Here is a 23,219-nt window from a genome sequence, read left to right as displayed (position 1 = left end):
ATAAATGTTGCCACACAGTTCCACCTTTCTAGCAGATCATCTCTTCAGGGGCTTCCGTCACAATTTCTCTGTTGCATCACATCCCAAATTGCTTTCTTTTAAGCCCCCTCTTCTAAAATCTTACAAATATCTACAACAAAGAGGAAATCCACACAGTGGCTTCTCCATTCAGCTCAGAGATCAAGAGATCCTCTTTCTTCATGATTGCCAGAAACTTCTTTCTTTCTTTCTTTCTTTCTTTCTTTCTTTCTTTCTTTCTTTCTTTCTTTCTTTCTTTCTTTCTTTCTTTCTTTCTTTCTTTCTTTCTTTCTTTCTTTCTTTCTTTCTTTCTTTCTTTCCTTCCTTCCTTCCTTCCTTCCTTCCTTCCTTCCTTCCTTCCTTCCTTCCTTCCTTCCTTCCTTCCTTCGCTTTCTTAGGTGTTGCTTTCTGTAAGTCAAAGTTGGATAGGAAGAATATTCACATTTTTGGATTTTGGTACTGGAGACGACGTCTGAGAATACTGTGAACAGAAACAAAGAAACAAACAAATGGATCATTGAACAGATAAACCCAGTGTTCTCTAGTTTGAACACATTATGTGAAGAAATATCTCTGTGGAGGAGGCTTTAATGCTAGGAAAAGTGGAAGGAAAGAAGCTAGGACATAGAAAATCATTTCACGATATGTTATGGAATATATGTAAAAACTAAATATAAGGTATTTAGAAGATGGCTTTATGTTAAATTAGGAAAATTGTGTGCAAAACTTAACATTCCTGCCCTTACATAAATCACTCAATACACTAAGTAATGTTCTTTGTCTATTATTTTGTAATTTTGACAAAGCCTTTGTACATTTATCTATTATTGACCTTGTTTCTGTCTGAGAATTCACAATGAAGGGAGCTGTTGGGTTCTTTTATGAGTAATTTCAAAAGAACAAAATCCACAAAACAGATTGGAATCACCAGTGCTTTGTTTGTAAAAGAAAAAGGTGCCGGAACTCACACATGTCATACAACCTGCCTTGCCTACCCTACAAGGTTCCATCCCAAAAAGGTGCCGGAACTCCGTTCTGAGTGTTCTATGAGAAAAAAAGCCCTGGGAATCACCAATTTTATGGATTTTTAATAGGAAACTGTTCCTATTAAAGAAAGTGGTTTAAAATGACCTAAATCCCACCCCCCCAAGATCCCTATTATATACCATGTTGGTGTGGAACAAATACCACAGGTATGAAGCACAATGTCCATGTATTATCATTTAATCAAACCTGATATAGACCAAATCATAAAAATCTATGGACATAGTGCTCATCAACAACCTTCACTTTTACTTATATAAAATTCATAAACTGATGTTTAGTGTCCATCTCCTATTGAAAGCAATGTACAAAATACCATCATCAAAGACTTTAGCCAAAATTATGAGATTGTCATTATGGGGAAAAAAAGTAAATACTGGCTACCGGTCATTGTGGATACACACTGCCTATCTGGACACATTTGAAATTTGTATGTTTTCTTGTTACAAAGTGGGAGGAGAAGTAATTTAAAATGTTTATGGCAGATCATTTCTCCCCAGGGCTCCCAGTAAAAAGTAATTATATAGCCTTCCCCCTGGTTAGATTGAACCTCCTGGCACACTCTAGGACAGTAGACTCAATCCCAAGTTGTCATGAGGGCTACATGAGGACAAATTTATTAAATCAAGGCCTTTTCACATGCTAATTGAAGACATGGTTGTTCCAACAAGCGGGCCTGGACTGACCATGGTTTTTAATTTGGTTTTTATTGTGTTAAATTGTCCCGTATTTCTTATATTCATTGTTTAACTCTTTTTTAATTTTTGTATTTTATGTCTCTTAATTTTTATTGTTGTGAGCCGCCCTGAGTCCTTAGGGAGAAGGGCGGCGTATAAATTTAATAAATCCTAATCCTAATCCTAAATTTTTCATAGATTTTTTTTTAAAATATGATTGCTTTGGAGAAATTAGCCTATATTTTGCACAGAGGACCAATTAGCTTAACCATGCAAATAATAAAATGCTGATTAATCATATAAGGCATATAATTAAAGTCATCTGCCAATACAACTCACATGTAACAAATAAATTGGTCAACCTCATGAGTGACTAAATGTTTGCCTGCTCTTCAAAATATTATACAGAGTTGACAAGTAGGGGCAGCAAGCAAAATGAGGGTCACTAAAGGAGTTCAGAGAAGATAAGTCAGGAGATGCAAAAGAGGAGTGAAGAGAACAGAGAATGAACAATATTGAAGGAGAAAAACAAAATAAAGAGGTTCATCACTTCTTGGAGATGTTAGAGCTACTGGTTTAGAAGGAGACATTCTTCACTTCTTCTCCTACTGACCTCTAGAGCCATCAAGAAATGACAAGAATTGATGAGTTACTCTTTCCTTGTCCTTTGTTTGTCTCTACTCTGCTCTCCCTGATGGGAAGGCTGACTTTCCTTCAGCCTGCTTCTTGCTCCTTTCTTCCTCTAGACAGAAAGATTGGAGAGGAAGGCTTTGAATCAAAGCACAACTGTGTCTGTCCTTTCACCATCTGTCTTTAAGACTACTTTATTTACACATCCTGATCCATTTGCCCCTTTGCATCTAATCAAGCAAAAGCATGTTTTAGCAGCCTCCTTTTTCAGGTGGGTCCTTAAAATGTTGCCTTTTTGCCCCAGTACATACTCATTTAGAGTTAAAGTACTTTCCCCCCTTCTGCTGGCAACCATGGTAGTTTCCCCTTTTGATGCTTTTAAGCGCCTGTCTGGTCCCTGGGAACTGTCCAAATAAAGCAACAGCGGTCTCATTCATTTCAACCAGACCCACCAGATCACTGAGCCCATCCCCAGTTCAGAGATCCAGATCAGCTCCAAGAGCAGTGGGACAATGTAGGGGAGGAGGGCTGCACTATGAGCCAGAGGAGAAAGCATGGTGCAGCCCATCAGTACTCATCCTGTATTCAAAAGCAGCCCAAGCCACATTTAATTGATGCAGGGGAGGGATCCCATGGTACAGGAGGAAGAGCTGGCTCTCTTGCTACCACAAAGACACCCCCCCCCCAAAAAAACCCCATGACAACTGTTAATCAAGCTTCTTAAAAGCTGACAAGCACTGTGAGAGGGAACTCTTTCAGAGGCTCCAGAAAAACCCATCAGCAGTGCTGTGATGGCTGGATGGTTTTCCTACTAGATGGTGACTCTGAGCAGGAAGGTAAGGGCACAGAAGGCCCTGACCACCAACTGCAAACTTAAGCATGGTTTCACCTAGTCATGTCATGAGAAAGAACACATAACTATGTTCTCTAATGAACAAAGTGGAGGATTTTTGACCTACCAGATTTAGCTCAAAATTCTCCCTATTTCTGGGCCATGCCACTACTAAGCAAGAAGTCAGGCTGGAGATGCTGTGAGCAATGGTAAATAGGATATAATAGGGTTTTCAGTCTGGCAAAGACCTCCTTGAAAGTGACCAACAAATAGTAGTTTTTATGTGACAACTGGAAAACTGTTAAAACCACAGGAAGTGATCATATAATAATAATAATAAAGTTGGAAGGGATCTTGGAGGTCATCTAGTCCGATCCCCTGCTCAGGCAGGAAACCCTATACCATTTCAGACAAATGGATGTCCGGTTTCTTCTTAAAAGCTTCCAGTGTTGGAGCATTCACAACTTCTGGAGGCAAGTTGTTCCACTGATTAATTGTTCTAACTGTCAGAAATTTCTCCTTAGTTCTAGGTTGCTTCTCTCTTTGGTTAGTTTCCATCCATTTCTTTGTGTCCTGCCTTCAGGCGCTTTGGAGAATAACTTGACTCCCTCTTTATGGCAACCCCTGAGATATTGGAACACTGCTATCGTGTCCCCCCCTTGTCCTTCTCTTCATTAAACTAGATATACCCAACTCCAGCAACCGTTCCTTATATGTTTTAGCCTCCAGTCCCCTAATCACCTTTGTTGCTCTTCTCTGTACTCTTTCTTATTTGTATTAATTGTACCTTAATGCTACTTAAATTTCAATTCTTGTTCCAACTGTGTCTATGTTCTGAATGAAACTTCTAGCATGCTACTGCCATCTGAACATGCAAGAAACATTTATAGAGCCACTGAGTCAAGTGACATGCAAGTTTAATATATTACAATAATTACAGCCAGTTACTACCTCAGTTAGCAACAGTTTGCAAATACAATTGTAATAAACAATAGTAAAAAAATCATTTTGCTGACCAATGTATACACTTACCTCCAAATGTCCACACCTGATAGCAATGCACATGAAAACTTTATCTAAATGAGATGGCAACAACCAGTGACCTTCACAATCTCTGTCAGTCACACAGTTGACTTAGTGGCTATTTTGCCTAGCAGCCATTTTTCTGAAATAAATTGCTAAATGAGGAGACACTGTGTTGCTGCTATTATTGAACTAGTCTAAAAAGAGATTTAAAAATAAACAAACAAATTCACATGTAATAGATAAGAGAGAGAAGCTACAGTCTGATAGCTGAGGACTTCAAGGAAATCAGAAGAAAGTAAAGGAGTCTCATTCATGAACCCATTGGAGGCTGCTTTTTAAGGACCCTTTGGAATCCCAAAATCTTTTAAATGAATGCCAGGAGGAGAGGATTATGAATAAAGGATCTTTTCCAGATATATATTTTTCTTAAAATACCCAGGATACTGTAAAGATATAGATTTTCAAATTACAAATGCCCTAGGATCTCTCTTTTCAGCATTCTGTTAACAAGACAAAGGAGCAGCATAAAGCAGAAATGTTAAACAAGGGAGCCACAGTGTTTTTGCACATTAATGGGAAAGTAATTCTGACAAAGACTGTATGCAGAGCATTCATGACTGAGTCCAGACTAGCAAGAATGAAGGAGGATCATGGAAAAGTTCTGGATAAATCAGGTTTGGGGTATTAAATGGGAAGCATCGCAACTGACCTGATCTTTCAGTAGCACATGAGAGGGAACCTGTAGGTGAGAGTTACTCTACTGAATTACATAACTTTATAGATCAATTTTTCTGGATTAGCTCCTTCCCTGGCTGTAGATATTTTATTTATTAGTTTCTTATCCAGGCTTTATTATTTCATAAGTAACTCAAGTTGGTGATTGTATCTAACATTTAATACTACATCCTCTTCCTATTTTCCCCACAACAACAACACTGTAGGGTGGGTTTGAGCTGAGAGAATGACTGGCCCAAAGTCGCCCAGCTAGATATTGTGGGTCAATGATGGGACTAGAACTCTAAATGTTTATCACCTCTCAATGTGTTTGCTAAATGTATGGTCCCTCTTAATAGGATATGCACAGCATGATTCATTCCCCAGGGAAACCCCCAACAATCAATTAAGGAGGAATGCAAATACCTCTTCCTCATTTAATTATTTCACTGGTTTTCATTCATGCTGCCTTATTCAGCTCCTTACAGCTGACTTGTTTCAGAAAAAAAAACACAGCTGCTAAAGAAAATCAAAAGGTAAAGTGCCTGGGTGATGGGAGGCTAAAACATAAAACATCAAAAGACTCTCAAGTGGAGAGAGATTTTTTTTTCCTTCCAATATCAGCATGGATATCAGTACTGCCACAAAACTTTTCCAAATCCAGGTTTATTTGGACATATTGATATCATTTGAAAATCTTCCATGATAGTATTTTCTTCAAAGCTAAACCTACGATCTTTAATCTTCATTATTTAAAGACAATCTCCTCTGTTTTATTCACTCTTACATTTCAGGCTGCTTCACTTTGCTGATTGTGATTAATGAAATTATCCTCCCCATCATCAGTTCTTCATTAGCTTCATTTTCTCTCGGGTTTTGGTTCAAGCTGGGTGCACAGTTCCATCTTCCTTCCCTAATCCAAGAGGAAAATTTTCTGCCTTGAATTCTCAAGAAACGATGCCATCTATTCATCATACTGATCCTCTGTGACCTGTTTTATTTTTGTTGATGAAAAACATTCAAAAGAATCTTCATCAAAATGAATCCCAGCCCAGGTAGAACGCAAATCTCTTTATCCCCTAGTAAGGGGCTTTTATACTAAAACAAACAAACAAACAAACCTTGCCTTAAAATTTCTCTCTACCAGGTCGATACTGCAGTAGCTCAAAACAGCTAACTCAGAAGTAAGGTTGCAAACTGGAGGGTTGATGAATAGATAATCATAGTTGCTTCTGACATTCTAATAGAAATATAGGTCACTCACTCCTGTTTTTATATTTCAGAGAAATGAAAACTGAAGGGGAAAAAACCCTTCTGAATTGGATTTACTTTATATTTATGTCCCAATCTACTTTTTTCTAACGTCCCATTTCAACCTGATGGATTCTTATTTCCATAACTGACCGCCAATAAAGTCATTGGGTCCGCTGGCTAGAAACTAGGGATGATAGAGTATAATTTATTTGGAGGGTCCTAACATCTAAATATGCCTTAGGTAGGTAGACTGTTAGGACATAACTTTAATATTGTCTGAAATGTCAATATATTATCCCCTTACGAAACCTCAAGAACTGTAGTTATCTAAGGTTAGCAGGCCCTTATACAGAATTCTGTATTCTTAGCTTGAACACTCTCACAGAACTGAGAAGAAATACAATTTCAGTTCATGGTAGCTAGAAAACAAATGTGCAAATAAAATATTCCAAGCATTAAAACATTGCATGTATTCAGTTACTCTTGAAGGTACAAATCTGTAATTTTATAAGGGGCAATCTCTCCGATTCAATTAGCTTTCCACTGTGCTTCTGCAGAGGTTCTCAGTTGTCAGTTCCATGCTGCTAGAAATGATATACTTTCAGTACAGACATAGCAGTGGTGGCACTTGACATAACGTATCATTCTGAGGGATTGCAATTGTCTGTCAAATTATAAATAGAAAAGGACACACAGGGATTGCAGTAAACACTTTCTCAATGGGATTAACATTTCCAATGTCCCGTTGCCATTTGGTGAAAGGGGATAATGGAGGAACACAGCTTAGTTTCAACCAGGGGTAGGCAACCTTGGCTCTTTTATGACTCGTGGACTTCAACTCCCAGAATTCCTGAGCCAGCTGGCTCAGGAATTCTGGAAGTTGAAGTCCACGAGTCATAAAAGAGCCAAGGTTGCCTACCCCTGGTTTAGACAGAAGTTCTATGTTTCCTTTTATCCTAACAAGGTATTCCTGCAGTAATAAGACAGAATCCTAACTTCCTGTTTGGCAGCCAATGGGACAACTGGGAAAAGCCGGTGCTCGGCTTTCCAGCTTGGTTTTTCTTTGTCTAATGACCCTTAAAGGTTCGGAAAGTTGCCCTGGAGGGGCAATGAAGGAGGAGGGATACTTCAGGAGCTTAGATCAGGGGGCACCCAATTCGAGCAAACTGTAGGACCCTCTGGAAAAACGAAGGAAAAGGCTGACAAGATCCAGCAGCCATAGTCATCTCCAGCAGGAAGAAAAAGGACTATAAATCAACTGAATTTCAACTGCATGCTGAAGCTGGGTGAGCAAGAATTTCTCTTTCCTTCTCCTTGAGGATTATAAATGTTGTGCCCCTGATGGGAAAAGGGCTGGAAAGTAAAGACCCCCAGAAGGATTAAGTTAAAAGTGGCGAGAAATTATAAAGAAAGGGAAAGACTCTTTGTTAAAAATATTGGACATTGATAAATAAGCCAAGAAGGACATCTAGTGGCAAAAGAAGAACGAAGCTGTAAAATGACTTCATCAAATATTACTAGACTTATGAATAAAACCTCTTCTGCACCCTCAGTAGGACAATCCAGTCCTACAACACAGGGATCTATTGAAGCAATGTTGCAATGTGAAAAGATAAGCACTGCTCAAAGTGAAACATAGATTTCATTAAAATTTCTTCAAGAACTTATGTTAAAAATCAAGAGACATTGGGAAAAAAAACCACCTGGAAATGCAGGAAAATCACAGAAAGACACAAAGTAAACTGGAGAAATTAAACGAAGAAATTTTGGATATAAAGGGAAAATTTGAAGCTCAGAATCAAATGATAATAAAAAATCAACAGAAAATACACAAAATTGAAGAAAAAACAGATGAGAATAATAAAAAGATAGAAATGTAACTACAAGAAAATGAAAAATTAGAGAATGCAATCATAACTTTAGAGATGGAAAAAGCGGAACATTATTTAAGATTTCAAAATAACCCTGAGGATAGAGAAGAAAACATAGCAGAGGTGATTATTGGCATCCTGGAGGAGGTTCTGAAGGCAGATTGAGGAGAAATTCAGCTAGAGATCGATGAGACATTTCGCTTCAATTCAAGCTACGCAAGAAGAAATAAACTGCCAAGAGAAGTACATGTACGGTTTACAAAGAAGCCAAAAAGAGATGAAGTACTACGGAAAGTTAGAGATGAACCAATACAATATAAAAATAAAGAAATTGTGGTCTTAAAGCAGATACCCAAGAGAGTTAGAGACACACGAAGACAGTATCACTTTTTGACCACGAAGCTGATTGCCAATGGTATAAATTTCAGATGGCTGATGCTGGAAGGCATCTTAATAAACTGGAACAATACAAGATATAGACTGGACTCAATTTGGAAAGCAGAAGATTTTGAAGTGAGGAATAGGTCAATCTTAGATGAAGGAGTGAAACTAAGGCAAGGGAAGAGTAAGGAGCAGAAACAAACAGAAGAGAGGACCCAAGGAGCAACTGCACAAACAGAAGAACAGAAAGAGGAAGATGACCAAAAGGGCGAGGATGAAGGACTTGCCAGAGAACAAAGGACTACTAGATTTACTAGACCGAAATATAAATAAATGGAAATGGAGAAAGAAAATGGAATCTTCTCAGTAAACATAAATGGACTGAATTCCCCAATTAAAAGAAATAAGATTTTTAGGAAATTAGGGAAATTCAATTTGGATATAATCTGTTTGTAAGAAACGCATATAAAAGAACAGCATCATAAATTATTGGAATATCCAAAAATTGGGAAACTTTTTATGCATCAGTGGAACAGAAAAAAAGAGGAGTCACTATATATATTAAAGAGACAATAAATTCTAAAATGGTATATTCAGATAAAGAAGGAAGAATTTTAATGGTAGAAATTTATCTGCATCAAAAGCAAATATTATTAGTGGCAATTTATGCACGGAATAATAATCAAGAAAATTTTTACAAAAACCTACATAGAAAAATAATAGAAATGGAATATCAAAATATTTGCCTACTAGGAGATTTCAGTGCAATAATAGATGGAAAAATTGACTATAAAAGTAACAAAACAGGGAAAAGTGGAAGAGGAAGACCTAAGACTTTTTTTTTGATATGGCGGAGGAAATTGGAATTCAAGATGTTTGGAGAGAAGTTAATCCACAAAAATTGCAATATACTTTTTATTCAAATAGCCAAAAATCCTGGTCAAGGATTGATATGATTTGGATGACTGCTGATGTGAGAATGAACATTCAGGACATTGAAACAGAAACAGGCATATGGGCAGATCATAATCCTTTGAAAATGACCTGGAAAGGAATACAAAAAGGGCCAAGATGGACTTTAAATTGTTCCATATTAAAAGAAAAAGAATGTATAGTGTTAACAAAAAAAGAAATGGAATTCTTCTTCAAATAAAATAAAAAAGAAGATACAACAGCACAAAATGTATGGGATACAGCTAAAACGTACTTTAGAGGTATAGCTATAACGTATATGGCAAGGAAAAATAAACAGAGAAAACAGCAATATGTATTATTGAAAGAAGAATTTGGAAAGTTAGAATTAGAACTGCAAAGAAATCCACAAAAAAAGACTTTAAAAAGAGAAATGGACATAATAAAATATAAATTAAATCTGTTAGACTCAGAAAATGTGGCAGAACAGATAAAAAGAGTGAAACAATTTTTTTTTAAATGCCAACAAGCCGGGAAGATGGTTGGCTTATAAACTTAAAAAACAGAAAGAAAGAAAAATGGTACATAATTTATTTACAATATAAAAATGAAGAAATAAAAAAGATAGTTAAAGAATTCTATAAGGAACTGTATGATAAGGAGGAGACTTCAAGAGAGAAAACTGTAAAATATCTGGAAGAAATTATGCTAGATGAAGGGGTTACAATGATGGAAATAACAGAGGCCATAAAGAGACAAAAAAAATGGGAAAACACCAGGTCCAGATGGGCTTCTGGCGGAGTTATATAAGAACTAACAAGAGATATTAAGCGAACCTTTGAAAGACATTTGTAATGGACTTTTATTAGAAGCTAAAATGCTAATGACGTGGATTGAAGCAAATATTACTTTAATACCAAAAGAAGATTTGGATTTGACCCAGATCAAGAACTATAGACCGATCTCATTGCTCAATGTGGATTATAAAATTTTTACTTCAATAATGGCAGAGAGATTGAAAAAATATTTAGTTGAATTTATACACCCAGATCAAAATGGCTTTTTACCAAAGAGACAAATTAAAAATAACTTAAGAGTGATAATATATGTATTAGAATACTATGAGCTACATCCAGGGAAACAAATGGCATTAATATTTTTAGACGCTCAAAAGGCATTTGATAATCTTTCATGGCAATTTATGATTCATCAATTACAAATAATGGACTTTGGACAGAATTTTATAAATATGGTAAAAACAATATATAACAAACAAACAGCCAAAGTGATTGTGAATGGAGATTGTACTGAGAGCTTTGAAATAAGGAAAGGCACAAGGCAAGGATGCCCTTTATCCCCTCTGTTATTCATTTTCACTTTGGAAGTTTTAAATCGAAATATAAGACAAGATACAGAAATGAGAGGGTTGGGGATAAAGGGTGAAACGTATAAGTTACAAGCATTTGCTGATGACTTAGTATTTATTTTGGAACAACCCTTGGAGATGATCCCGAAATTGTGGGGGAAGATAGAACAATATGGAGAAATAGTGGGACTAAAAATAAATAAAGAAAAAACTAAGATAATAGTTAAGAATCTTATGGATAAGCAAAAAAGCCGATTGTCGGAAGCAACAGAGGTACAGATAGTGAAAAAGGTTAAATATTTGGGTATATATTTATCAACCAAATGCTCAACAATAAAAGAAGACAATTATACAAGGCTATTGAAACAAATAAAGCTAGACTTGGAAAAGTGGAAGAATTTACAATTGTCATTACTAAGAAGAATTGCTACAGTTAAAATGAATATATTGCCTAAGATTTTATTTTTATTTCAAACAATTCCGAAAAAACTTGGGAAAAAATTCTTCCAAGAGTTGAATTCATTAATTTTGAAGTTTGTATGGCAAGGAAATAAAGCTAGAATAAAGATGAAAATGTTGCAAGATGCTAAGGAAAATGGAGGCTTTGGCCTACCCGAGTGGGCTTTGTATTATCAAGCATCTGTATTAACATGGGTGAAAGAATGGATAATGCTTAGGAATAAAAGGTTGTTATATTTGGAGGGACATGATTTACAATTGGGGTGGCACGCTTTTTTGTGGTATGGGAAAAACAAAATCATAAGTATTTTCAAAATCACTGTATTAGAAATGCTTTGATAACAGTATGGGAAAAAAATAAAATTAAAATATATGTAAAAATCTCAGGGTGGTTATCAACGACGGAAGCTTTCTCACACCCAAATTTGTTAGATTTTGAAAAAACTTGGGCATATAGAGATATTTTGAATACTGATGGAACTTTAAAATCGAAACAAGAGCTGGAAAATCAGGGCATCAACATGTCATGGTGGGCATTGTTACAAATACAAAATAGATATGAAAAAGATGTGAAACTGTATGGATTTTATAAAGAACAAACTGTATTTGATAAGATTTTGTTAACTTCTGATGAGAAATTAATTAAGAAAATGTATAATTTTTTGTTAATTTTAGAGATGGAAAGTGAACAAACTAAAGAGACAATGACAAGGTGGATGAAAAACTTTGGTTATAATATAGAATTAGAAAAATGGCAAAAATTATGGGAGAGAAATTATAAATTGACAATGTCAACTGCGTATAAAGAAAATTTATATAAAATGTTTTATAGATGGCACTTGCCACCAGCAAGATTAGCAAAAATGTTTAAAAATGTGTCAGATAAATGTTGGAAATGTAAACATAATTCAGGTACGTACTATCATATCTGGTGGACATGTGATAAAGTAAAGGCCTATTGGGAAAAAATACATGATTAGAAAAAATATTAGGAGAACATGTAGTATTTAATCCTGATTTTTTTATTAGGTATAATACCAGAAAAGGTTAATAAGCAAAATTTATATTTGGTTCTACATATTACAACGGCAGCAAGAATAATCTACACGCAATGTTGGAAGAATGAACGAATACCATCAGAGGAAGAAGTAATTAAAAAAATACTAGAATGCGCTGAGATGGACAGACTAACTATGAGGCTAAAAGACAAAGAAGAAACAGAATATTACCAAAGCTGGAATTTATTCTACAAATGGTTAGAGGAGAGAACCAAAGAGTAGGACTTGATTATGTATTAGCGTTTTATGAACCCAAATCACACACTGATTGAAAAATTAACATATGTATGTAGAGAAAATAATAATAATAAAAAGCTTACTATAATAAAATAAAATAAAATAAGACAGACTGCCTATCAAGTATATTGAAAAAGAGATAATTCCAAGCTTGATTTAGCAATACTGCAGGGTTCTGATAGAACGTATCAGAAATTTAAAATAGACATCCTAGCTTCACAGGTGAAGAACCATAAGACAAGAACCAGTGGGTGGAAGCTTTACAGAGAGAAACAAAGTTGAATTAAGGCAGGATTTCCTGTCTGTGAGAACTACTAAGCAATGGATCAGTTTGCCTCCTGAAGTTGGGAAGATTTCATTACTGAAGGCTTTCAAAAAAAGAAAAAGAAAAAAGATTGCACAGTTTTTTGTCCAGAATGGCATGTGGATTTCTGCAGTGGGCAAGGGACTAGAAGATTGCCACGTTCCTTGCAACCTAAGATATATTGCCAATATATTGCGAACTGGCAGCTGACCTCTCTGAATATCCACAAGTACTTCTAGGAATACTCATTGTTTGGGGTACTCCAAATAAGGGTGGCCACTCAGATGTCTGGAAAGAAGTCCATGATTTAAAGAGCTAATTATGTTTAGTCCAAGAAAAAAATTAAGAAGAATTACTAAAAGACTGGTGTTAACAGGAGATGGAATGGATTATTTTGATTTCCAGAGAGGAGGACTTGAAACAGCAGGTAGGAATGGCAGGGCAATAAATCTCAATTAAACATTAGAGAAAAAAATTCATAGCAGTGAAAGCTGTTTGACAATGGATCAAACTGCTTAGACTGGATGAATTTAAGCCGAGACTGAACAGATGTAAGTGCATCTGGCACGCTACATTCTGGATCAAAGAAATAGATTAGGTGGCCTCCAAAGTCCTTTTGAATTCCACAATTTAGAGAAATTAGTGTAATTGGTTTTTCTTTTTTTAAAAAAATACTTCAATAGAAAATAACTCCTTTTTTCAAAACAGACAAAATAATAATAATAAAAAAACCAAGAAGGCATCTATACATCCTATACAGCCCTGCACCAGAAACGCTCTTGCTTGTGCATCTCTCAGAAACCTTTGATTCAGCTAAAACACCATTATGGTTAATTATCCATTGTTCTAACTCAGAAGAGTAAATCTTTGGTTCACCCATTACTTGAAATTTCAAGACCTAAGTGAGTCTTGCCTGCCATTTGCCCACAAATTGTTCTCAACATTATTCAGTGCCATTTAAACAAGCAACCTTTCTAGTCACTGTTGAGGTAGCTATGTAAGGGAGGCAGACAAATAGAATCTATTCTTTGTTTGAACTAGGCTGTTCAGATGCTGCTTAGCTTTATTTTTTTATTTTTATTTTTTGTCAAAGGAGCTGTTGCTCATCAATTTCCCTATTCCACAGTCAATGAATCAGTGAATGCTCTGATTTTGAAACAGAGTCTTCCTTCAAAACCTGGGTAAAAGTGTTTGAATCTTTCAGGGAACTTGTTGAGATCACTGTAATAATGTGCTACTCTAATCTGACCTGATTCATCCAGGATGCTTGTGGGTGGAGACAAATTGCACTGAGTGTTGAGGAACACTGAGAAACACTTTCCATGAGAGAGATTGCTGTGCTGAAATAGGAAGAATTGTAGCCTCATACCCACGAGCCCAAAATTAAATATTCTTTATAAATGAACAGTTGACGTTGCAGTCAAAACTTTGCCCAATAACTACAGCTCTTTCAAACTACAGTGTGAGCCAAACTACTAACTACAGTAGCCAAAAGTAATTATTAATATATACGTCACCTTCTAGTATACAGGGCTGTGTTAATAATCCAATTATTCTCAAATCTCTTTAACCACAGCACGAAGATGGCCCAGGACTATTTTTAAAGGAAAGGTTCTTGCGATTTTACCTTCAGCTCATCTCCAGCCCACAGCAGAAACTGCTTAAAGCATTATTTAGCTGTTCTAGTTTTAAAGTTGTGTTTTCTCTCTTTTCCTATTTTCACAGTGGACATGATTTATGATGCTTCCTCAGTTAATAATGCAGTAGGGGCTGAGATCTGGCCAGTTTCTATAAGGCAGACATGTCAAACACAAGGCCCGGGGGCCAGATCCGGCCCATGAAGTGGTTTCATGCGGCCCACGAAGCCATCCTGGAAACAGTGAGGGAACGGCCCCCACTGCCTTGACCCTGGCCCAGAGACCCTCCTCCTGCCAGAGACCCTCAGATCTGTCCCACTCCTGCCCAGGCCCCCATAGGCACCCTTGATGCGAACGATGTAGAGCTGGCCATGCCCACCCAGTAGGCCATATGCACTTTAGCCACGCCCACCCAGTAGGCCACGCCCACCCAGGCCACACCCACCCGGCCCCCTGAGGGCACCGCAATGCTGATGCGGCCCTCAATGAAATTGAGTTTGACACCCCTGCTATAAGGTGTTTCAGAATCGCCATCCCCCACTTGGGTCACCAGGCACTTTCCTCCGTGGCCAATTCATTTGGTCTACACAGGAAAGATCAGGCATCTGGCTTCTGTAAAGGGATCTACCTTTGTACCTTTTCATACATCTTATACTTTTGGTACCAGTGCTAGTGCTCTTTCAAAGTACCCAGAACATCAGTGTAAACTGGGAAACAGCCAGATACCATGAGTTGCTGATTCTGTCTCCAAGACTGCATTACAGGTTTTCTGCTACTTCTGTTGACAAGGATATCTCTCTGTGTGTGGCAGCACTTTTTACTCTCCCCCCCCCATTACTGGAGATGGGAGTGCCATTTGTCCTATTCCTGTAGCCTTTCTATATTTTATTAACTGCTTCGGGATGCTGCAGGCAATGTGGCCAGATTCTTTTGTTACTCATTGTCACAGTCAAGAGCAGACCTGGAACCAGAGATTCTGCTCATGAAAGATTTATTTATTGAACAGACTAACTCAGACTAGAGTGACATCAGGTGGCGTACAGCAAAAAGCAAACAACAAAAAAACCCCACCCCATAACATCAAAAAAGCTACCCAACATATAAAACATAAACTGAATGCAATAATTAAACAACTGAAAGGGGACTCTATGCAAACTGGATCCAAACACCTGGAGAAAAAGCCAGGTCTTAATGGCTTTTTAAAAGTCAAGCAGGGGTGGTGACTGTAGCCTATTGGGAGTAGTGGGTGGGTGGAAGGGATTGGTCCAGAGCACAGGGCAAAAGGCACACACTTCTGAGTTCCCATAAGTTGGAAAGATTTAAAAGAAGAAATCTAGAGCATGGCCTTCCTGGGGGCATGAGTGGGGAGGGAGGTTAATCTTGGGTGAAGAAGACAATGCTACAATGAAATCATGTACAAACCCATAATTGTACAATCTGTAAAACTTTGTAAATGGGAATGTAAGATAATATAACATCTGTATCTCTGCTCTGAGAGTTTAAGATAGTGTCTCTCTGCCTTGGCAACTTTAAGATGTGTGGACTTCAACTCCCAGAATTCCTAGCCAGATGCATCTTAAAGTTGCCAAGGCTGAGAAACATTGGTTTAAGAAAATAGTTTGCATGATTGTGCGTTGAACTTTGGGCTTCATCTCATCTTATTTCTTAACTTATCCTTTGGATTTGCTGCCTAATAGCATGTTGCTTAGATAGTTGCCTTGCCTGTTGGGCCACAAGGACTGTACCATCTTTTCTCAGATATAATGGGATAGACTTTTTCAGAAGGGGTTGTTACCTCACCTAGCTTGTGGAAGAGACTGAAACTACTTATCTATAGCCTGTGACAGATTTATAGTCTGGTAATTTACTCTTTGGCTGACAGCCAGCCATGCTGGCACAGAAAAAAAGCTCATTACCAGCTGCACCATTCACAACAAAATGCAGAGTAAGTATCTGCAAACCACAGAATAAGTACAAGCAATTACACATACACACTTCTGTCCATGCAGATCACCACAGAATTCCAGTTGAAAATATTCTAATATGTCACAGGTACAGAAAAAAATGCATCACTCATTAATCCTTCCTTCTCTTGCTCAATCTTGCCAAAAAAGGGAAGGCAGGAAGGCAGGAAGGCAGGAAGAAAGGAAGGAAGGAAGGAAGGAAGGAAGGAAGGAAGGAAGGAAGGAAGGAAGGAAGGAAGATCAAACTTGTGTGTGTGTGTGTGGGGGGGGGAAATGGGAGAATTAGAAATGGAAGATGACATTGTTTGGAATTCTTTTCAACTTCCAGGAATGAATCAGGATGATTTCCTAATAAATACTAGATCAAGGGCAAACTTTGTAGGTACCACTTGGTTGCTTGGTGATTGGTATGTAAGGAAACTGGTATCATGTTTTCCCCAAATGAAACTGCTCTTACTGTATGTATACATTAAATAGATGAAGAGAAAAATTGCTTCTTGGTACGTATGTTCCCTGACATAGCCCTTCTAGCAGCTTGCTTCTTAGTGTCCATTTTTTTCAAAGTATAAAGGGTGTTGAGCAGTGCTACTTCATTTATGATCAGTTGCTGGGCCTCCCATAAGCATTCACAATGACATTTCTTTTTGTGTTTTTATAATCTAGTTTATCTGTAACAAGCTTGCTCGCTTGCCACTGAAAGCCACTTGTAGCACAATCACAAGATAGAACTATAGTCTTCATGGTTGGGTTCTAACCTTTTTCAAACTAATTGGCTATTATATACCAGAAACAGGATGCTTGACTACATCAAACTGATCTGATTGATTTATTTATTATTTAAATTTATATACCGCCCTATTCCCATAGGACTCAGGGCGGTTTACAGGGAAAATTAAAAGTTAAAATACATCACATAAAATTAAAATCGATTAAAACTAAGATTAAATTAATCCCTGAACTTAACTAAAACCCCATTAATTAAATAATTAAAACCCCTCAGTCTGGGCCAGACAGCTCAAAAAACCAAGTTTTCAAGTCCCTACGAAATGAGCGAAGGTCGAGGGCTTAATCTAGCCTTATAATATGATTGTTGCTTATGGAAAGGATGTTATGCAGAGAAAGCTTTAGGTCTTAGTGAAACTACAGATTTAATAAGGAAAAATAAAAGATGCAAGTAAACAAAAAGAGAAAGGGGAAAAAAAACCTAAGAAAGTGATTTCCCACCTTATCACGACAAGTATAAATAATTCCACTATCTTTTCACCTCTTCTTAATTAACAGATATAAATCTCTTCTTCACATAACTCAACTCTTAATTATAGGCAAATCCAGCAAATAACATCTCTTTCAATCCAGGTATTAGCAAAGTCCAAACAGAGCCCTAAAATAATAATTCATCATTCCATATCTTAACTGTTAACTGTAAGTAAATCCAGGCATAAAGTGGTCCCAGTATCCTAGTATAAACAAAAGGCTGAACTATAACTTGAGAAAGAGGGAAAATATCTCCTTCAGAGAGAGCAAGCTCACAAAGGACCTTTATTTTAAGTGAAAAGACAATTAGGTACTAAATCAATTTAGATGCTGTCATAAAGGATATATAAAGTGACTGCAAGGAAAATAACGTTAACTATAAGCAAATCCAATACAAAACATTTTTCCACTTCAGATATCAACAAGTCCAAAAAGAACCATCCAAAATAACACATTACATTTTAATCCTGATTGAATGAACCAGTTTTGTGTTCCTTCCTTTTGAGTAAAATTGCTCTTTAATTCATTCAGATAATTGTTGATCTTCGTCTCAAATTTCCTCCAAACTTTAAAACTGTAATATATCCAGCAAGAAGAAATTATTCCAAATATTCTTTGGGATTGGCATTCTTATTTCCTTAATTCATAAAACATAATCTGATTTTTTTGGTATGTTAATGACAAACTCACAGATAGATTTTGTTGGAAATCCTTTTCTATAACAGCTTTATAGAATAGACTGTTCCTGAGAAGAGTCAACACAGCTGACATCAATGATTCAAGAACCCAATGCAATTCCTCAAAAATGTGTCTGAATGCCATTATAAGTTATCTTGTTATGTCTCCAATATTAAAATATTTTTTCTTCCCAACAAAAATATATTTATTCTTTATAATTAATTTTAAAGTCTGAATGCTCCAAATCAAATATCCAAATGTTTACACAGCCCTTAATTTGTTTAAAACTTTCTACAGCCTATAGCCAAAACCTCGCCTTTCTTTTTGCTGTTTATTTTGAATTCTTAGAATTTATAAAGAAAGTTTCATTTTCTTATATTAAGGACTGGTGTTTTAGCTTTGTCATTTTGAAGGTGTCTCTCTCTTTAAAGTAGCCAGAGGCAATTTCCAAAAGTGATTAGCAAAGGAAGTACATATGAAGTCCTTTGAAGGCTCTGATTGCAGCTGGCGCAAGTATGGCAAATTCCTTCGGCTATGTGGTCTCCCAGCCTCCAGTGACTGCTGCCTTGCAGTCTCCTTGTGAGAAACAAGTACTCAATATGGAGTACAGCCTGGGCAATCTCACATCCTTTCTTTGTCCAGAGAGTATCGAAGGAACTGATCTGTTTGTCAGTTCCCTGTTCTTAGCCACAATTTTGAGCCCCATCTTTCCAGAGTTATCTTCAGCCCACCATTCTTCACAAAGTCATTATTCATAAGTTACCAGTGGATAGGAAGGAAAGGTTCAGTTTTACATTTTTTTCTATCTAAAGGGGGAAAGTACTACAAGGATTATCAATTTCACTTGACTTTTAAAGGCTTCTATTTCATTGTTGCATTGTGTCAGACCCCCAAACCCCTTGCCTATTCTCTTTTGTCTTCTATTCTTTTGAGGTCTGCCATTCTGTTGGGGGAGGGGGTGCATGGGGGAATATGTTGGTAACTTTCACTTCCCTCTTTCTTTGTCTGGCCTCCTCCCTCTGAGTACGGAATGCGTCTCCTTATCTAGGAAACAGTTGCAAGGAAACGAAAGCTGGAGAAGACCTTGAGATGCGCGCCTACCTTACCAGTCAGCCAGCCATCAAGCCACCTGTGGATTGGCTGGAGTTCATAGCTGAATTTGTACAAAGATGGGATCCCCCTCCCCGTCGCAGTCTCTCACCCTGGAAGAAGTGACCAGTAACCACAGGGAAGGGGGTTGTTCCTGCCGCATAGCACAGTAGCAAACTGATACAAAAGCATTTGCCACAATGAATTGAAATGTAGGTGAATCAGCATGGAGTGCACCACCCAAAGTATCAAATGCCACTTTTTACGTACAGCAGGAAAAGACAGAAGGAAGTGGCCTTCCAAGTGGGTTGGGAATGGACAACAAAATAAGTCTTTATTATTGCTAAATAACCATTAGCTATTATTTTTCTTCAACACTGGATAACAAATATACGGCCCAAATTATTCACTGAGTCAAAGATATGATGTTACCTTCATTCTATGAATGAGATTTCTATAGACAAAGAATGTGCATGGACAATTACCATGAAATATGTTTTTCTTTATTTAAATTGTTATGTGAAATATCTCACATATTGTATTTGCATCCATATATGCATGAGAAGGTCTTATATGTACAATTTATCTTGTTGTCATTGCATTTTTATATTTTTCCTTGTTATTTTTTTTCAGCATTTTTCTTCATTTTACTTCATTAAATAAAACAATGAGCATGTGTTTGTGTGTGTTTGTGTGTATATTAATTATAGCAATAGCACTTGAATACATCACTCCACAGTGCTTTACTGCCCTCTCTGAGCGGTTTCCATTATTGCCCCCAATAATCTGGCTCCTCATTTTACTGACTTTGGAAGGATGGAAGGCTGAGGCAACCTTGAGCTGATCAGGATCAAACTACCTGTGGTTGGTACAGTCAGCCTGCAGTACTTATTCTTAGAAAAATGACAACTTGAACGTGAATAATAATTTTTCACTATATAGCATTATTAAAGGCAACCTTAATCTGTGAACAGTTTCTATTGTCCCATTCTGAATTGTTTAGGGGCAAGATTTTAAGATTGTCACACTATCAATGTGTTACATGCTATTCAGGATCCTTAACTAAGCCATAATCCACAATCACTCCCACTTAGAGACTGATGTCTGCTAGACAGTATGTCTTTCCATCTGGGTTCTTTTCCGTAATAGCAGCTGCATCTAACTAACAAGTGCATCATGAACTCTTTCTCATGGAGCGATTCAAAAACAAAACAAGTGCCAAAACACAAAGTGCAAGAAATCTGGGCCAGATACTCCATTGGGAATAAAGCTCGGTAGCTGCGTTCCAGAAGATTTTTCAGAGTCTAGATCAACTTTAGTTTTAGCTGCTCCCCCTATTGAAATTTGAGAAACACTGATACTTTCTGCTGTATTTCATTTATTCCCAAAGCACAGAATCACTATAAGATCTTTAAAAGAATTCACTTCTAATTACCCCGAGTTATACCAAAACGAAGCTGCAGAAGCAGCCCTTATCCCATTTTTCCTAAGAAGCTGTGACTGAAGGTAGCATCATGTTTCCTTAAACCTTAGAACTATTGTAGTTGCCAGGAAACACAGCAACACCTGTCTTTCTGGAGTAAAAGATGCAGTTACCAGGGCAACAACATCCTGTCTTTCTGAATACCATCCTGTAATGTGGAAGCTGCAGTTTCCATAGTAATCTTTTTGACCTAATTAATTCTTATTTGTGTGAACTAATTCTATTTTAATATTGATTTTCGTTGGCTCACTGTTTCCAAAAGCCTTTTCCTTCAAGCCACCTCTTCTCCGGCTCAAGATGCAGCTTCCCCACTCACAGACTCAGGGCGTAAGAGAGCTGCAGAAGCGGCAAGCAAAGCAGGTGTTTGGGAAGTAGTTACCCGGGCAACAGAACCAGGGCGTTCCGGAGGTGGTTGCTATGGAGAACTGGATGCTGACGAAGGCTTGGGAGACTGAGAAGACAAATTGCCCTCATCATTATCTCCAGGCTTGTCAATCATACATATTCACTTATTTACCTCCGAGAGGCAAACAGCACTAGGAGCAAGGAGCAAAAGGAGAACTCGTGTGCTCAAGGCAGAAACGGTGCCCAGTGTTAAACTTCACGCCAGGAGAGACAGTCACCATCCAGGATGGCAACCATCACCTGCAACCGGTTTACAGAAGAATATCAGCTCTTTGAAGAGCTGGGGAAGTAAGTTTGAGAGAGATCTGGGGGGAAAACAACAACAAATGTGTTTAATAGGAAATGTTGGGTTGTGCAGAAATGGGGGTGGTTAGAAACCTTGATCAGAATAAGTGCAGCTTATCTCAAGGCAAAAGACAAGGCAATGGAGTGAACAACAATCACAAACTCATAGGAAAGCAGGGAAATGCACGCACTAAAGAGAGCAGAAAGAGTGCACGAGGAGTGAAAAAAAAAATCAGGGAGCTGGCAAACATTACCAGCCTGCTGTTAAAATTAAGGCAGTAGAAATAAGCATGGGAAGATTACAACTGCTTGCTGACACTGTTCACTTATTGGAAATAGGGACATATGCTTGTTGGTTATAGCCGGTAGTTCTGAGCTGTCCCAGCCAGAGAAGACAAAGGATCTATGTTCCTGTAAAACAATTCTGTCGTGTTGTGAATTTGGGAGAAGTTTATGCTTCATTGACCTAGCAAGAGCAACTTCCCAAGGATGACACTCTCTTCCCTGGGAATGGCAAACACCCGTCCCATTGCTTATTTTTCTAAAACCCTATTTCTTGTGAGATAATGATACAGCCGCCTTGAAATACCTGGGTAAAAGCACCCCAAGTCAGTGCAAGAGAGCATGTTATTTGGGTGCTGCAACACTGCAACAAACAGATGGGTCTATGTTTAGTTTTGCATATTTCTAGCCATGTTTTTGCATGGACAATTACACAAGCTTCTGTTGTACTGTTAGTTTGTACATGTTTGTCCAAGCATATATCTTTGTGCATAAGAATATGCTTGAGTTTGTATTACAATATTGTTTACTCTCAGTGAAGCAAGTACAAAGTCACTTTATTTAATTAAATTTCTGGAAAGCCAATCAAGAGCTATGTATAGCATCAGGGAGAGTGGGATTATATGTATTTCATTCTTTATAGTGCATCTTTAGAATGCTGAAGAAAATAATTCTTTATGTTCTATTTTCAATATTGGCAGGATTTCTAACCCTGTAAATGATGCCTGAATGTTTGTGTACTTTTTTTGGAATCATGTATGTATGCTCTGGTGTATTTGCTATCTTCACTGTGCATCTATAAATGTATTCCTTTGTTTCAACTTCTCTGTTGTATGTTTTCATTTTTTTATATTTGCAAAATGTTATGTAAATATGCATTTTGATTTGAATATGTGAATACATCTGTTTACTGGCATTACTGTTTCTCTAAGAAGCCACATTGCTATTTTGCATCCTAATCCGCATTTGTGTGGAAGTACTTAAGCATATGCAATTATACAACGAACCAAATTGGAAAAGAAATATTTAGGACAAAGGTGCATCCTACAGAGGCAAGGACATTTAATTCCTTTATTAGCACATGTCAATGTAAATAAAGGGCAGAGATAAAGTGTGGCAAATTCAATAAAAGTCAACTTTGTAAAAGTTGAGACAATCAAATGGTTGACATGTTACTGGGTTACGTGTTTCTCCAAATCTTATATTTATATTCACATATTTTGGTGATTAAATCATGCAGGAGTGGCTGGTAGATGAGTCAATGAGCAGGTCTCTGCAATAAATGGAGACATATATTTCATTCCAATCCTTAACAGGCACTACCAAGCATTTTTTCTTTAATAAGTCAAGCTTAGTTTG

The 23,219-nt window shown here is 37.2% G+C and overlaps 1 protein-coding gene and 1 long non-coding RNA gene across 2 annotated transcripts in view; one reads left to right on the top strand and one right to left on the bottom strand.

Moving 5' to 3' along the window:
• Nucleotides 1–226: 226 nt before the first annotated feature.
• Nucleotides 227–23,219, bottom strand: part of LOC308663816 — a 43,358-nt gene continuing 20,365 nt past the window's right edge. The window contains exon 2 of the long non-coding RNA XR_014025496.1: nucleotides 227–499. This is a non-coding gene — a long non-coding RNA (uncharacterized lncRNA). The remainder of the gene's footprint in view (nucleotides 500–23,219) is intronic.
• Nucleotides 21,520–23,219, top strand: part of CAMK2A (calcium/calmodulin dependent protein kinase II alpha) — a gene marked incomplete at its 5' end in the record, with an annotated part of 178,698 nt that continues 176,998 nt past the window's right edge. Inside the window, one exon of the mRNA XM_081320536.1 lies at nucleotides 21,520–21,581. Within this exon, the coding sequence (XP_081176662.1) occupies nucleotides 21,520–21,581 (62 nt within the window). The remainder of the gene's footprint in view (nucleotides 21,582–23,219) is intronic.

The sequence above is a fragment of the Vipera berus genome (genome assembly GCF_964194415.1).
Source record: "Vipera berus genome assembly, chromosome: 2".
Taxonomy (NCBI): domain Eukaryota; kingdom Metazoa; phylum Chordata; class Lepidosauria; order Squamata; family Viperidae; genus Vipera; species Vipera berus.
This window is presented reverse-complemented; position numbering and strand designations above follow the sequence as displayed.